A 15650-nucleotide genomic window follows, 5' to 3' on the forward strand; every position below is an offset into this window, starting at 1 on the left:
CCTCAGCTATAGCTTTATGGAACCTCTCCTTTCCACCTAAATACCCTGTTCCTCAGCTATAGCTTCATGGAACCTCTCCTTTCCACCTAAATACCCTGTTCCTCAGCTATAGCTTCATGGAACCTCTCCTTTCCACCTAAATACCCTGTTCCTCAGCTATAGCTTCATGGAACCTCTCCTTTCCACCTAAATACCCTGTTCCTCAGCTATAGCTTCATGGAACCTCTCCTTTCCACCTAAATACCCTGTTCCTCAGCTATAGCTTCATGGAACCTCTCCTTTCCACCTAAATACCCTGTTCCTCAGCTATAGCTTTATGGAACCTCTCCTTTCCACCTAAATACCCTGTTCCTCAGCTATAGCTTTATGGAACCTCTCCTTTCCACCTAAATACCCTGTTCCTCAGCTATAGCTTTATGGAACCTCTCCTTTCCACCTAAATACCCTGTTCTTCAGCTATAGCTTTATGGAACCTCTCCTTTCCACCTAAATACCCTGTTCCTCAGCTATAGCTTCATGGAACCTCTCCTTTCCACCTAAATACCTGGTTCTTCAGCTATAGCTTCATGGAACCTCTCCTTTCCACCTAAATACCCTGTTCCTCAGCTATAGCTTTATGGAGCCTCTCCTTTCCACCTAAATACCTGGTTCCTCAGCTATAGCTTCATGGAACCTCTCCTTTCCACCTAAATACCCTGTTCCTCAGCTATAGCTTTATGGAACCTCTCCTTTCCACCTAAATACCCTGTTCCTCAGCTATAGCTTTATGGAACCTCTCCTTTCCACCTAAATACCCTGTTCCTCAGCTATAGCTTTATGGAACCTCTCCTTTCCACCTAAATACCCTGTTCTTCAGCTATAGCTTTATGGAACCTCTCCTTTCCACCTAAATACCCTGTTCCTCAGCTATAGCTTCATGGAACCTCTCCTTTCCACCTAAATACCTGGTTCTTCAGCTATAGCTTCATGGAACCTCTCCTTTCCACCTAAATACCCTGTTCCTCAGCTATAGCTTTATGGAGCCTCTCCTTTCCACCTAAATACCTGGTTCCTCAGCTATAGCTTCATGGAACCTCTCCTTTCCACCTAAATACCTGGTTCTTCAGCTATAGCTTCATGGAACCTCTCCTTTCCACCTAAATACCCTGTTCCTCAGCTATAGCTTCATGGAACCTCTCCTTTCCACCTAAATACCCTGTTCCTCAGCTATAGCTTCATGGAACCTCTCCTTTCCACCTAAATACCCTGTTCCTCAGCTATAGCTTCATGGAACCTCTCCTTTCCACCTAAATACCCTGTTCCTCAGCTATAGCTTTATGGAACCTCTCCTTTCCACCTAAATACCCTGTTCCTCAGCTATAGCTTCATGGAACCTCTCCTTTCCACCTAAATACCCTGTTCCTCAGCTATAGCTTTATGGAACCTCTCCTTTCCACCTAAATACCCTGTTCCTCAGCTATAGCTTCATGGAACCTCTCCTTTCCACCTAAATACCCTGTTCCTCAGCTATAGCTTTATGGAACCTCTCCTTTCCACCTAAATACCCTGTTCCTCAGCTATAGCTTCATGGAACCTCTCCTTTCCACCTAAATACCCTGTTCCTCAGCTATAGCTTTATGGAACCTCTCCTTTCCACCTAAATACCCTGTTCCTCAGCTATAGCTTTATGGAACCTCTCCTTTCCACCTAAATACCCTGTTCCTCAGCTATAGCTTCATGGAACCTCTCCTTTCCACCTAAATACCCTGTTCCTCAGCTATAGCTTTATGGAACCTCTCCTTTCCACCTAAATACCCTGTTCCTCAGCTATAGCTTCATGGAACCTCTCCTTTCCACCTAAATACCCTGTTCCTCAGCTATAGCTTTATGGAACCTCTCCTTTCCACCTAAATACCCTGTTCCTCAGCTATAGCTTCATGGAACCTCTCCTTTCCACCTAAATACCCTGTTCCTCAGCTATACCTTCATGGAACCTCTCCTTTCCACCTAAATACCCTGTTCCTCAGCTATAGCTTCATGGAACCTCTCCTTTCCACCTAAATACCCTGTTCCTCAGCTATAGCTTCATGGAACCTCTCCTTTCCACCTAAATACCCTGTTCCTCAGCTATAGCTTCATGGAACCTCTCCTTTCCACCTAAATACCCTGTTCCTCAGCTATAGCTTCATGGAACCTCTCCTTTCCACCTAAATACCCTGTTCTTCAGCTATAGCTTTATGGAACCTCTCCTTTCCACCTAAATACCCTGTTCCTCAGCTATAGCTTCATGGAACCTCTCCTTTCCACCTAAATACCCTGTTCCTCAGCTATAGCTTCATGGAACCTCTCCTTTCCACCTAAATACCCTGTTCCTCAGCTATAGCTTCATGGAACCTCTCCTTTCCACCTAAATACCCTGTTCCTCAGCTATAGCTTCATGGAACCTCTCCTTTCCATCTAAATACCCTGTTCTTCAGCTATAGCTTCATGGAACCTCTCCTTTCCACCTAAATACCCTGTTCCTCAGCTATAGCTTCATGGAACCTCTCCGTTCCACCTAAATACCCTGTTCTTCAGCTATAGCTTTATGGAGCCTCTCCTTTCCACCTAAATACCTGGTTCCTCAGCTATAGCTTCATGGAACCTCTCCTTTCCACCTAAATACCCTGTTCCTCAGCTATAGCTTCATGGAACCTCTCCTTTCCACCTAAATACCCTGTTCCTCAGCTATAGCTTCATGGAACCTCTCCTTTCCACCTAAATACCCTGTTCCTCAGCTATAGCTTCATGGAACCTCTCCTTTCCACCTAAATACCCTGTTCCTCAGCTATAGCTTCATGGAACCTCTCCTTTCCACCTAAATACCCTGTTCCTCAGCTATAGCTTCATGGAACCTCTCCTTTCCACCTAAATACCCTGTTCCTCAGCTTTATGGAACCTCTCCTTTCCACCTAAATACCCTGTTCCTCAGCTATAGCTTTATGGAACCTCTCCTTTCCACCTAAATACCCTGTTCCTCAGCTATAGCTTCATGGAACCTCTCCTTTCCACCTAAATACCCTGTTCCTCAGCTATAGCTTCATAGAACCTCTCCTTTCCACCTAAATACCCTGTTCCTCAGCTATAGCTTCATGGAACCTCTCCTTTCCACCTAAATACCCTGTTCCTCAGCTTTATGGAACCTCTCCTTTCCACCTAAATACCCTGTTCCTCAGCTATAGCTTTATGGAACCTCTCCTTTCCACCTAAATACCCTGTTCCTCAGCTATAGCTTTATGGAACCTCTCCTTTCCACCTAAATACCCTGTTCCTCAGCTATAGCTTCATGGAACCTCTCCTTCCCCCATAATACCCTGGGTTAGAGGGGGTATAGTTAAAGACCCTGGGTTAGAGGGGGTATAATAAATGTTTTTCATCAGCTGCTCAGCCATCCTTCCTGCCTCTTTGATGACCATAACAATGATGCACCCTTTTCAAATAACTAGAACATTTCATTTTCCTTTAAATGTTTGGGATGTATTATGTATCCATATAATTTAGGATACGTAGCAAGAGATTATGACCAAGGCATGCAATACATGGTATACTTGGTTTACATTTACAGGCTTATAGCTCAGAATTGATTTAACGCACATCCGTTATATAAGTATATAAACAAAACATATGATTCATGTTACAATTACATGATGGTTAAAACAAATTAACTAAAATCTGAGACAAGGATGTTTCTAGTTCTTCACAGTCATCCACAAGACGGGATACCAGTTGTGACCAGTGTAGAGTCTTCCCCATATGTCTTACATGACTCAAGATTTGTTCCATTTTTAACACACGCTCTGCATTAACCCCTGTAATGTTGGCTGTGTAGAGCTCTGCATTAACCCCTGTATTGTTGGCTGTGTAGAGCTCTGCATTAACCCCTGTATTGTTGGCTGTGTAGAGTGAGGCATTAACCCCTGTATTGTTGGCTGTGTAGAGCAAGGCATTAACCCCTGTATTGTTGGCTGTGTAGAGCTCTACATTAACCCCTGTATTGTTGGCTGTGTAGAGTGAGGCATTAACCCCAGTAATGTTGGCTGTGTAGAGTGAGGCATTAACCCCTGTATTGCTGGCTGTGTAGAGTGAGGCATTAACCCCTGTATTGTTGGCTGTGTAGAGTGAGGCATTAACCCCTGTAATGTTGGCTGTGTAAAGTGAGGCATTAACCCCTGTAATGTTGGCTGTGTAGAGCTCTGCATTAACCCCTGTATTGTTGGCTGTGTAGAGCTCTGCATTAACCCCTGTATTGTTGGCTGTGTAGAGTGAGGCATTAACCCCTGTAATGTTGGCTGTGTAGAGCTCTGCATTAACCCCTGTAATGTTGGCTGTGTAGAGCTCTACATTAACCCCTGTATTGTTGGCTGTGTAGAGTGAGGCATTAACCCCTGTATTGTTGGCTGTGTAGAGCTCTACATTAACCCCTGTAATGTTGGCTGTGTAGAGCTCTGCATTGATCCCTGTATTGTTGGCTGTGTAGAGCTCTGCATTAACCCCTGTAATGTTGGCTGTGTAGAGTGAGGCATTAACCCCTGTATTGTTGGCTGTGTAGAGCTCTGCATTAACCCCTGTATTGTTGGCTGTGTAGAGTGAGGCATTAACCCCTGTATTGTTGGCTGTGTAGAGTGAGGCATTAACCTCTGTAATGTTGGCTGTGTAAAGTGAGGCATTAACCCCTGTATTGTTGGCTGTGTAGAGCTCTACATTAACCCCTGTATTGTTGGCTGTGTAGAGCTCTGCATTAACCCCTGTAATGTTGGCTGTGTAGAGTGAGGCATTAACCCCTGTAATGTTGGCTGTGTAGAGTGAGGCATTAACCCCTGTATTGTTGGCTGTGTAGAGCTCTGCATTAACCCCTGTATTGTTGGCTGTGTAGAGTGAGGCATTAACCCCTGTATTGTTGGCTGTGTAGAGTGAGGCATTAACCCCTGTAATGTTGGCTGTGTAGAGCTCTGCATTAACCCCTGTATTGTTGGCTGTGTAGAGCTCTACATTAACCCCTGTATTGTTGGCTGTGTAGAGCTCTGCATTAACCCCTGTATTGTTGGCTGTGTAGAGCTCTGCATTAACCCCTGTATTGTTGGCTGTGTAGAGTGAGGCATTAACCCCTGTAATGTTGGCTGTGTAGAGTGAGGCATTAACCCCTGTATTGTTGGCTGTGTAGAGCTCTGCATTAACCCCTGTATTGTTGGCTGTGTAGAGTGAGGCATTAACCCCTGTATTGTTGGCTGTGTAGAGTGAGGCATTAACCCCTGTAATGTTGGCTGTGTAGAGTGAGGCATTAACCCCTGTATTGTTGGCTGTGTAGAGTGAGGCATTAACCCCTGTAATGTTGGCTGTGTAGAGTGAGGCATTAACCGCTGTATTGTTGGCTGTGTAGAGTGAGGCATTAACCCCTGTATTGTTGGCTGTGTAGAGTGAGGCATTAACCCCTGTATTGTTGGCTGTGTAGAGTGAGGCATTAACCCCTGTAATGTTGGCTGTGTAGAGTGAGGCATTAACCCCTGTATTGTTGGCTGTGTAGAGTGAGGCATTAACCCCTGTAATGTTGGCTGTGTAGAGCTCTGCATTAACCCCTGTATTGTTGGCTGTGTAGAGTGAGGCATTAACCCCTGTATTGTTGGCTGTGTAGAGTGAGGCATTAACCCCTGTAATGTTGGCTGTGTAGAGTGAGGCATTAACCGCTGTATTGTTGGCTGTGTAGAGTGAGGCATTAACCCCTGTATTGTTGGCTGTGTAGAGTGAGGCATTAACCCCTGTAATGTTGGCTGTGTAAAGTGAGGCATTAACCCCTGTATTGTTGGCTGTGTAGAGTGAGGCATTAACCCCTGTAATGTTGGCTGTGTAGAGTGAGGCATTAACCCCTGTATTGTTGGCTGTGTAGAGCTCTGCATTAACCCCTGTATTGTTGGCTGTGTAGAGTGAGGCATTAACCCCTGTATTGTTGGCTGTGTAGAGTGAGGCATTAACCCCTGTAATGTTGGCTGTGTAGAGTGAGGCATTAACCCCTGTATTGTTGGCTGTGTAGAGTGAGGCATTAACCCCTGTAATGTTGGCTGTGTAGAGTGAGGCATTAACCACTGTATTGTTGGCTGTGTAGAGTGAGGCATTAACCCCTGTATTGTTGGCTGTGTAGAGTGAGGCATTAACCCCTGTATTGTTGGCTGTGTAGAGTGAGGCATTAACCCCTGTAATGTTGGCTGTGTAGAGTGAGGCATTAACCCCTGTATTGTTGGCTGTGTAGAGTGAGGCATTAACCCCTGTAATGTTGGCTGTGTAGAGCTCTGCATTAACCCCTGTATTGTTGGCTGTGTAGAGTGAGGCATTAACCCCTGTATTGTTGGCTGTGTAGAGTGAGGCATTAACCCCTGTAATGTTGGCTGTGTAGAGTGAGGCATTAACCGCTGTATTGTTGGCTGTGTAGAGTGAGGCATTAACCCCTGTATTGTTGGCTGTGTAGAGTGAGGCATTAACCCCTGTAATGTTGGCTGTGTAAAGTGAGGCATTAACCCCTGTATTGTTGGCTGTGTAGAGTGAGGCATTAACCCCTGTAATGTTGGCTGTGTAGAGTGAGGCATTAACCCCTGTAATGTTGGCTGTGTAGAGCTCTGCATTAACCCCTGTATTGTTGGCTGTGTAGAGTGAGGCATTAACCCCTGTATTGTTGGCTGTGTAGAGTGAGGCATTAACCCCTGTAATGTTGGCTGTGTAGAGTGAGGCATTAACCGCTGTATTGTTGGCTGTGTAGAGTGAGGCATTAACCCCTGTATTGTTGGCTGTGTAGAGTGAGGCATTAACCCCTGTAATGTTGGCTGTGTAGAGTGAGGCATTAACCGCTGTATTGTTGGCTGTGTAGAGTGAGGCATTAACCCCTGTATTGTTGGCTGTGTAGAGTGAGGCATTAACCCCTGTAATGTTGGCTGTGTAGAGTGAGGCATTAACCGCTGTATTGTTGGCTGTGTAGAGTGAGGCATTAACCCCTGTATTGTTGGCTGTGTAGAGTGAGGCATTAACCCCTGTAATGTTGGCTGTGTAAAGTGAGGCATTAACCCCTGTATTGTTGGCTGTGTAGAGTGAGGCATTAACCCCTGTAATGTTGGCTGTGTAGAGTGAGGCATTAACCCCTGTAATGTTGGCTGTGTAGAGCTCTGCATTAACCCCTGTATTGTTGGCTGTGTAGAGTGAGGCATTAACCCCTGTATTGTTGGCTGTGTAGAGTGAGGCATTAACCCCTGTAATGTTGGCTGTGTAGAGTGAGGCATTAACCGCTGTATTGTTGGCTGTGTAGAGTGAGGCATTAACCCCTGTATTGTTGGCTGTGTAGAGTGAGGCATTAACCCCTGTAATGTTGGCTGTGTAGAGTGAGGCATTAACCGCTGTATTGTTGGCTGTGTAGAGTGAGGCATTAACCCCTGTAATGTTGGCTGTGTAGAGTGAGGCATTAACCCCTGTAATGTTGGCTGTGTAGAGTGAGGCATTAACCCCTGTAATGTTGGCTGTGTAGAGTGAGGCATTAACCCCTGTATTGTTGGCTGTGTAGAGCTCTGCATTGTACACTTTATTTTCAATAATTTGTTTCATAAGAGTTGTAAATTCTCTCAAAAGAAAACATGTAGTCATTCTCTCTAGCATATTATGCAAATAGTTACCCATTACTTGATATGTAGTGTTTTTTATTTATGTATTTTTAGAAATAAATAAATATTATTAATACAAACAAAATACGTTATTAAAACCTCTTAGGATCCCTTCACCCCCATTCCCGCTCAAATCCCGTTAACGGGATTGACTTGACAACATCCAAGGAAATTGCAGCGCGCCAAATTCAAAAACAGAAATACTCATAATAAAAATTCTCAAAACATACATGTGTAATACTTAAAAATAAAGCTTAACTTCTTGTTTAATCCAGCCTCAGTGTCAGATTTCAAAAAGGCTTTACGGCGAAAGCAAACCATGCGATTATCTGAGGACAGCACCCCGCATACAAACACATACAAAATCATATGGCAACCAGCCAGGCGCGACACAAAAGTCTGAAATAACTATATAATTCTTACCTTTGAAGAACTTCTTATTGTTGGTACTCCAATATGTCCAGTAAACATCACAAATGGTCCTTTTGTTCGATAAATTCTGGCGTTATATCCCCAAAATGTCCATTTATTTGGCACGTTTGATTGAGAAAATACACCGGTTACAACTAGTCCAACTCTAATAAGTTACCTGTAAACTTGAACCAAACATTTCAAACAACTTTCCTAATCCAACTTTAGGTATTTTCTCATTGAAAAGAGAGTGAATTCACCAACATCAAAAATTCCTGGATGGTTTGTACCTCGGGGTTTCGCCTGCCAAATAAGTTATACTCACAGACATAATTTTAACAGTTTTAGAAACGTTAGAGTGTTTTCTATCCAAATCTACCAATTATATGCATATCCTAGCTTCTGGGCCTGAGTAGCAGGCAGTTTACTTTGGGCACACTTTTCATCCGGACGTGAAAATAGTGCCCCCTACTCTTAAGAAGTTGTAAATGTATAATAATAAAAAATGTAAAAATGGTATTGGTTTTCTTGGGGTTTATTGAGCCAGAAAGTCACCAATCCAACACCAAAGCTTCCTTGTCTTTGTTGTTGTCCTCCAGTGAATGCTTGATTTCTTTGAGTTTCTCATGGATGATGATTGCCTCCTTCAGTTCATGTAGACATGCCTCTGTTACCCCATAAACCCTAGGAATAGATGGCACCAGACCCACAGACTCCATGGCTCCGACCATCGGACCACAGTCTTTTCACCAGTTCATCAAAGCAGTTGAAGAAGTACTTGGGTGGGATGTATAAACAAGGATGTCGTCACTGGCTGGGATGATTGATCATACAACCTTGGCATCTTTCTCTTATATACTTTGCAATCACCACATCTAAAAGTGCGGCTACATAGGCCTTGATGGTGTCCACAAAAAATAGTACTGACCACCCCATCATACACATCCTCATGCTGTGTAAAGGTTTAACCTTTATTTAACTAGGCAAGTCAGTTAAAATAAATTCTTACTTACAATGATGGCATGGGTTAACAGATTTTTACCTTGTCAGCTCGGGATTCAATCTAGCAACCTTTAGGTTACTGGCCCAACGATCTAACCACTATGCTACCTGCCGCCTCTGAATGAATGAATGAATGGGGTGACTAGAAAGGAGGGCTGTGAGGCATATCATCGCCCATAGGGGTTGGTCCCCACACCATGTTGGAGTCCTCAGATGGTATATGAATATCCATGGTATATGATGAAATGAAGAACCATAGGGGATGGTCCCCACACCATGTTGGAGTCCTCAGATGGTATATGATGAAGTGATTTTCCGGTAGACTACATGTTCTACTGGACTACATGTTCTGGTAGACTACATGTTCTGGTATACTACATGTTCTGGTAGACTACATGTTCTACTGGACTACATGTTCTGGTAGACTGCATGTTCTACTGGACTACATGTTCTGGTAGACTACATGTTCTACTGGACTACATGTTCTACTGGACTACATGTTCTGGTAGACTACATGTTCTGGTAGACTACATGTTCTGGTATACTACATGTTCTGGTAGACTACATGTTCTACTGGACTACATGTTCTGGTAGACTACATGTTCTGGTAGACTACATGTTCTGGTAGACTACATGTTCTGGTAGACTACATGTTCTACTGGACTACATGTTCTGGTAGACTACATGTTCTGGTAGACTACATGTTCTGGTAGACTACATGTTCTGGTAGACTACATGTTCTGGTAGACTACATGTTCTACTGGACTACATGTTCTGGTAGACTACATGTTCCGGGAGACTACATGTTCTGGTAGACTACATGTTCTGGTAGACTACATGTTCTGGTAGACTACATGTTCTGGTAGACTACCTGTTCTGGTAGACTACCTGTTCTGGTAGACTACCTGTTCTGGTAGACTACATGTTCCGGGAGACTACATGTTCTGGTAGACTACATGTTCTGGTAGACTACCTGTTCTGGTAGACTACCTGTTCTGGTAGACTACCTGTTCTGGTAGACTACCTGTTCTGGTAGACTACCTGTTCTGGTAGACTACATGTTCTGGTAGACTACATGTTCTGGTAGACTACATGTTCTGGTAGACTACATGTTCTGGTAGACTACATGTTCTGGTAGACTACATGTTCTGGTAGACTACATATTCTTACCTCTTTGTTGATTGATATCCATTGAATTGTGTACATTTTCTTTTTTATTAAGTTTTGGACAAATATGGAAAGACAGATCATCCTAAAACAATATAAATGTAGATCATAGAAGGGACTAACCTTAAATTGAGGAGATCTTTACAGTTTCAGTTTAGTGCCTGAACCTGCTCTCCTTTCACATCCAAATGTTTCAGTTGGGCAGCTAGGTTCCTGCAAGAACCCCCCCAACTAAAGAGGTTCCTCAATGAACCCCCACCAACTAAAGAGGTTCCTCGATTAACCCCACCAACTAAAGAGGTTCCTCGATTAACCCCACCAACTAAAGAGGCTGCTGCAAGAACCCCCACCAACTAAAGAGGTTCCTCAATAAACCCCCACCAACTAAAGAGGTTCCTCAATAAACCCCCACCAACTAAAGAGGTTCCTGCAAGAACCCCCACCAACTAAAGCGGTTCCTCGATGAACCCCCACCAACTAAAGAGGTTCCTCAATAAACCCCCACCAACTAAAGAGGTTCCTCGATGAACCCCCACCAACTAAAGAGGTTCCTCGATGAACCCCCACCAACTAAAGAGGTTCCTCGATGAAACCCCACCAACTAAAGGTTCTTCCATGAACCCAATAGGAGGTGGGGTTCATCGAGGAACCTTTTGGGGGCAACAGACAGAGAGAGCAAGAGACAGACAGACAGACAGACAAGAGGAGCAGGAAACAGCCCTAAGGGATTCTCTGTGTTTAAGAAACAATCCCATAACTCTGTTAGACTGCTCTGCTCTCCCTCCACAGCAGCTCATATCTCTCAGAGAGTCACTGATGTCACCCAGCCCATCAGGCTCAAAAGGCCCCAATTACCAAATATAAATAACCTCCACACATCCTCTGTCTCCACTCCCTCTCTCTCTCTTTCCCTCTGTTCTGACTCTCTACCCTCCCTCTCTCTCTCTTTCCCTCTGTTCTGACTCTCTACCCTCCCTCTCTCTCTTTCCCTCTGTTCTGACTCTCTACCCTCCCTCTCTCTCTCTTTCCCTCTGTTCTGACTCTCTACCCTCCCTCTCTCTCTCTTTCCCTCTGTTCTGACTCTCTACCCTCCCTCTCTCTCTTTCCCTCTGTTCTGACTCTCTACCCTCCCTCTCTCTCTCTTTCCCTCTGTTCTGACTCTCTACCCTCCCTCTCTCTCTCTTTCCCTCTGTTCTGACTCTCTACCCTCCCTCTCTCTCTTTCCCTCTGTTCTGACTCTCTACCCTCCCAGTATAGTATACACAGACTGGGGTGAAGGTTCACCTTCCAACAGGACAACGATCCTAAGCACACAGCCAAGACAACGCAGGAGTGGATTTAGGACAAGTCTCTGAATGTCCTTGAGTGGCCCAGCCAGAGCCCAGACTTGAACCCGATCGAACATCTCTGGAGAGACCTGAAAATAGCTGTGCAGCGACGCTCCCCATCCAACCTGACAGAGCTTGAGAGGATCTGCAGAGAAGAATGGGAGAAACTCCCCAAATACAGGTGTGCCAAGCTTGTAGCGTCATACCCAAGAAGACTTAATGCTGTAATCGCTGCCAAAGGTGTTTCAACAAAGTACTGAGTAAAGGGTCTGAATACTTATGTAAATGTGATATCTAAGATTCTTTTTAAATATACATTTGCACACATAAAATAAACAGTTTCTGCTTTGTAATTATGGGTTATTGTGTGTAGATTGATGAGGGAAAAAACAATGTAATCCATTTTAGAATAAGGCTGTAACGTGACAAAATTTGTAAAAAATCAAGGGGTCTGAATACTTTCTGAATCCACTGTATATCAGTATATTAGAATCTCTCTCTCTCTGCAGTGATGTTGTTTTCATCACTTCTGGTTTAACACTGCTATCAAGTGGTGATTGTCCAAACTGCACCTCTGTTAAGATAAAAAGCGAGAGAGAGAGCAGAGAGAGAGAGGAGAGCACAGAGAGAGAGCAGAGAGAGAGAGCAGAGAGCAGGCTGAGAGAGCAGAGAGAGAGAGCAGAGAGCAGGGAAAAAGAGAGCAGAGAGCAGGGAAAAGAGAGAGCAGAGAAAAGAGAGAGAGGGAGAGACCAGAGAGCAGAAAGTGAGAGAGCAGAGAGAAAGAGGGTAGAGAGAGCAGAGAACAGAAAGAGAGAGAGAAGAGCAGAGGAGAGAGAGAGAGAGAGAGAGAGAGAGAGAGAGAGAGAGAGAGATCAGAGAGAGAGCAGAGAAGAGAGAGCAGAGAGCAGAGAGGGCAGAGAGAGAGAGAGCAGAGAATGAGAGCAGAAAGAGAGAGAGCAGAGAGAGAGAGAGCAGAGAAAAGAGAAAGAGCAGCAGAGCAGAGAGAGAGAGCAGAGAACAGAGAGAACAGAGGGAGAGCAGAGAGAACAGAGGGAGAGAGAGAGAGCAGAGAGGGAAAGAGAGCAGAGAGAACAGAGAGAGCAGAGAGAGCGCAGAGAGCAGAAAGAGAGAGAGAGAGTAGGGAGAGAGCAGAGAGAGAGAGAAGAGAGAGGGCAGAGAGCATAGAGGTAGAGAGAGAGAGCAGAGAGAGCAGAGAGGGAGAGAGAACAGAGAGGGCAGAGAGAGAGAGCGCAGAGAGAGAGAGCAGAGAGCAGAAAGAGGGAGAGAGTAGGGAGAGAGCAGAAAGCAGGCTGAGAGAGAGCAGAGAGTGAGAGAGAGAAGAGAGAGGGCAGAGAGCAGAGAGAGCAGAGAGCAGAAAGAGAGCAGAGAGAGAGAGCAGAGAGAGCAGAGTGAGATACAGAGCAGATAACAGAGAGAGAGAGAGAGCAGATAACAGAGAGAGAGAGCAGAGGGAGAGAGATAGCAGAGAGAGAGCGAGCAGAGAGCCGGCTGAGAGAGCAGAGAGAGCGAGCAGAGAGAGAGCAGGAAGAGTAGAGAAAAGAGAGAGCAGAGAACAGAGAGAGAGCAGAGAGAGCAGAGAGTGAGAGAGAGAGAAGAGAGAGGGCAGAGAGCAGAGAGAGAGCAGAGAGTAGAGAGCAGAAAGAGAGCAGAGAGTAGGCTGAGAGTGCAGAGAGAGAGAGCAGAGAGACAGAGAGAGAGAGCAGAGAACAGAGAACAGAGAGAGAGAGCAGAGGGAGAGAGATAGCAGAGCGAGAGCAAGCAGAGAGCAGGCTGAGAGAGCAGAGAGAGAGCGGGGGGCAAAGAGAGAGCAGAGAGCAGAGAGAGCAGAGAGGGCAGAGAGAGAGCAGAGAGGGCAGAGAAAAGAGAGAACAGAGAGCAGAGAGAACAGAGAGAGAGCAGAGCAGGCTGAGAGAGCAGAGAGAGAGAGCAGAGCGAGAGAGCAGAGAGAAAAGAGATAGAGAGAGGGCAGAGAACAGAGAGAGAGAGCAGGAAGAGTAGAGAAAAGAGAGAGAGAGCAGAGAACAGAGAAAGAGAGAGATCAGAGAACATATAGAGAGAGCAGAGAGAGCAGAGGGAGAGAGCAGAGAGAGCAGAGAACAGAGAGAGCAGATGGAGAGAGAGAGAGAGCAGAGAGGGCAGAGAGCAGAGAGGGAGAGCAGAGAGCAGAGAGCAGAGAGCAGAGAGAGAGAGAGCAGAGAAAAGAAAGAACAGCAGAGCAGAGAGAGCAGAGGGAGAGAAGAGAGGGCAGAGAGAGAAGAGAAAAGAGAGAGAGTGAACTCTGTTGCTATAGTGATCCTGCATCACAACACTCTGTTTCTATAGTGACCCTGCATTACAACACTCTGTTGCTATAGTGACCCTGCATCACAACACTCTGTTGCTATAGTAACCCTGCATCACAACACTCTGTTGTACAATTTGTTTAATTCAATTTCACATATTTAATTGTTTTGTATTTCATTTCATATTTGTTTCATGTTTCAACCAGTCGCAGGTTAACGTCAACCTGACAGAGGAAACGTAACATCAATAACCAAACTGTTTTCACAATTAACATGCTTTTCTTGTTTCAACTATGTTTTATTATGAAAAGTACAATATATCCTTGTATACTTGTACAACTATGGAGCGTATGTCCATATATAATTATACAATTTGTTATTCAACATAAAAGACATACAATTTATTATCACATTGGTATTTTAACGGTGTTATTGTCACAATTATAGGAAGAATGTTTGTGTGTGTGTCCTGTGTGTGTGTGTGTGTGTGTGTGTGTGTGTGTATGTGTGTGTGTTTCTCCATTGTGTGTGTGTGTGTGTGTGTGTGTGTTTCTCCAGTGTTTGTGTGTGTGTGTTTCTCCAGTGTGTGTGTGTGTGTGTTTCTCCAGTGTGTGTGTGTGTGTGTGTGTGTGTGTGTGTGTGTGTGTGTGTGTGTGTGTGTGTGTCCAGTGTGTGTCTCCAGTGTGTGTGTGTGTGTGTGTGTGTGTGTGTCCTGTGTGTCCAGTGTGTGTGTGTGTGTGTGTGTCCAGTGTGTGTGTGTGTGTGTCCTGTGTGTCCAGTGTGTGTGTGTGTGTGTGTGTGTGTGTGTGTGTGTGTGTGTGTGTGTGTGTGTGTGTGTGTGTGTGTGTGTGTGTGTGTGTGTGTGTGTGTGTGTGTGTGTGTGTGTGTGTGTCAGGTTATTATTTACAGGGACACTGAGTCGCCATCCCACCAAACCCCAAACCCTGGATAGAGGGGCTCAGTGAATGTGGAGGTGAATGTGTACAGGTGGGTCAGTGTGTCAGAGGAGGCTCTATAGAAGGACAGAGTGCCGGCTGGCCAGTCCAGATACACTCCTACTCTGTGGGAGCCGGAGGAGGGGACGTCTATGGTAGTGGGATTATTATTGTGCCAGGCAATGTAACTGTTGTCAGAGCAGAACAGACTCCAGGACTTGTCATTGTATCCAAGACAACAGTCATCACCCCATCCTCTCCTGTTGATTCCTTTATATGTCACTCCTATACCAGCCCCTCTCCCACTACACTCTACCTCCCAGTAACAGCGCCCAGTCAGACCCTCTCTACACAGCACCTGTCCACAGTCCTCAAATCTCTCTGGGTGATCAGGATACGGCTGCTCCTCTCTCCTACATGTCACCTTTCTGTTCTCCTCAGACAGAGAGAGGAGTCTGTCTACTGTGTTTAGGTCCAGTGTGAGATCACAGACATCTGATGGATGAAACCAGACACAATATTAGAAATCATCATCATTCACATTAGAATGTTAACTCACTTTTCACTAATTCATTTAATGTAGATGTTTCTAGGTATCAAAAGGAGAAGTTAAGGTAACTTGAGACTTGTTGAATGATCATATGTTAAACTGTATGGTAACATAAAACACACTTATTCCCATTAATTACACAAACACACACAGACACACACACACCAGTATGCATGCATGAACACAAACACACATTTCTTATGTAACATGAACGCGCCACACACACACACACATTGTCAAAGCAACTCTTTGTAAACGTTGGTGTCCCTGATTTCTGCTTCTGTAGAACTACAGCTGATATT

The 15650-nt window shown here is 44.9% G+C and overlaps 2 protein-coding genes and 1 long non-coding RNA gene across 3 annotated transcripts in view; all 3 read right to left on the reverse strand.

Annotated features, from left to right (window-relative positions):
- The window catches only part of LOC139569930 (uncharacterized), an 823452-nt gene that overhangs the window by 726717 nt on the left and 81085 nt on the right, over positions 1 to 15650 (reverse strand). The gene's annotated exons all lie outside the window — the stretch shown is intronic.
- The window catches only part of LOC139539816 (NLR family CARD domain-containing protein 3-like), a 446707-nt gene that overhangs the window by 340660 nt on the left and 90397 nt on the right, over positions 1 to 15650 (reverse strand). The window lies entirely within an intron of this gene.
- LOC139567977 (NACHT, LRR and PYD domains-containing protein 12-like) overlaps positions 13989 to 15650 on the reverse strand; it is a 55038-nt gene continuing 53376 nt past the window's right edge. The window contains exon 12 of the mRNA XM_071389656.1: positions 13989 to 15293. Within this exon, the coding sequence (XP_071245757.1) occupies positions 14767 to 15293 (527 nt within the window). The 3' untranslated portion in view covers positions 13989 to 14766. The remainder of the gene's footprint in view (positions 15294 to 15650) is intronic.

The sequence above is a fragment of the Salvelinus alpinus genome, chromosome 1, assembly GCF_045679555.1.
Source record: "Salvelinus alpinus chromosome 1, SLU_Salpinus.1, whole genome shotgun sequence".
Taxonomy (NCBI): Eukaryota; Metazoa; Chordata; class Actinopteri; order Salmoniformes; family Salmonidae; genus Salvelinus; species Salvelinus alpinus.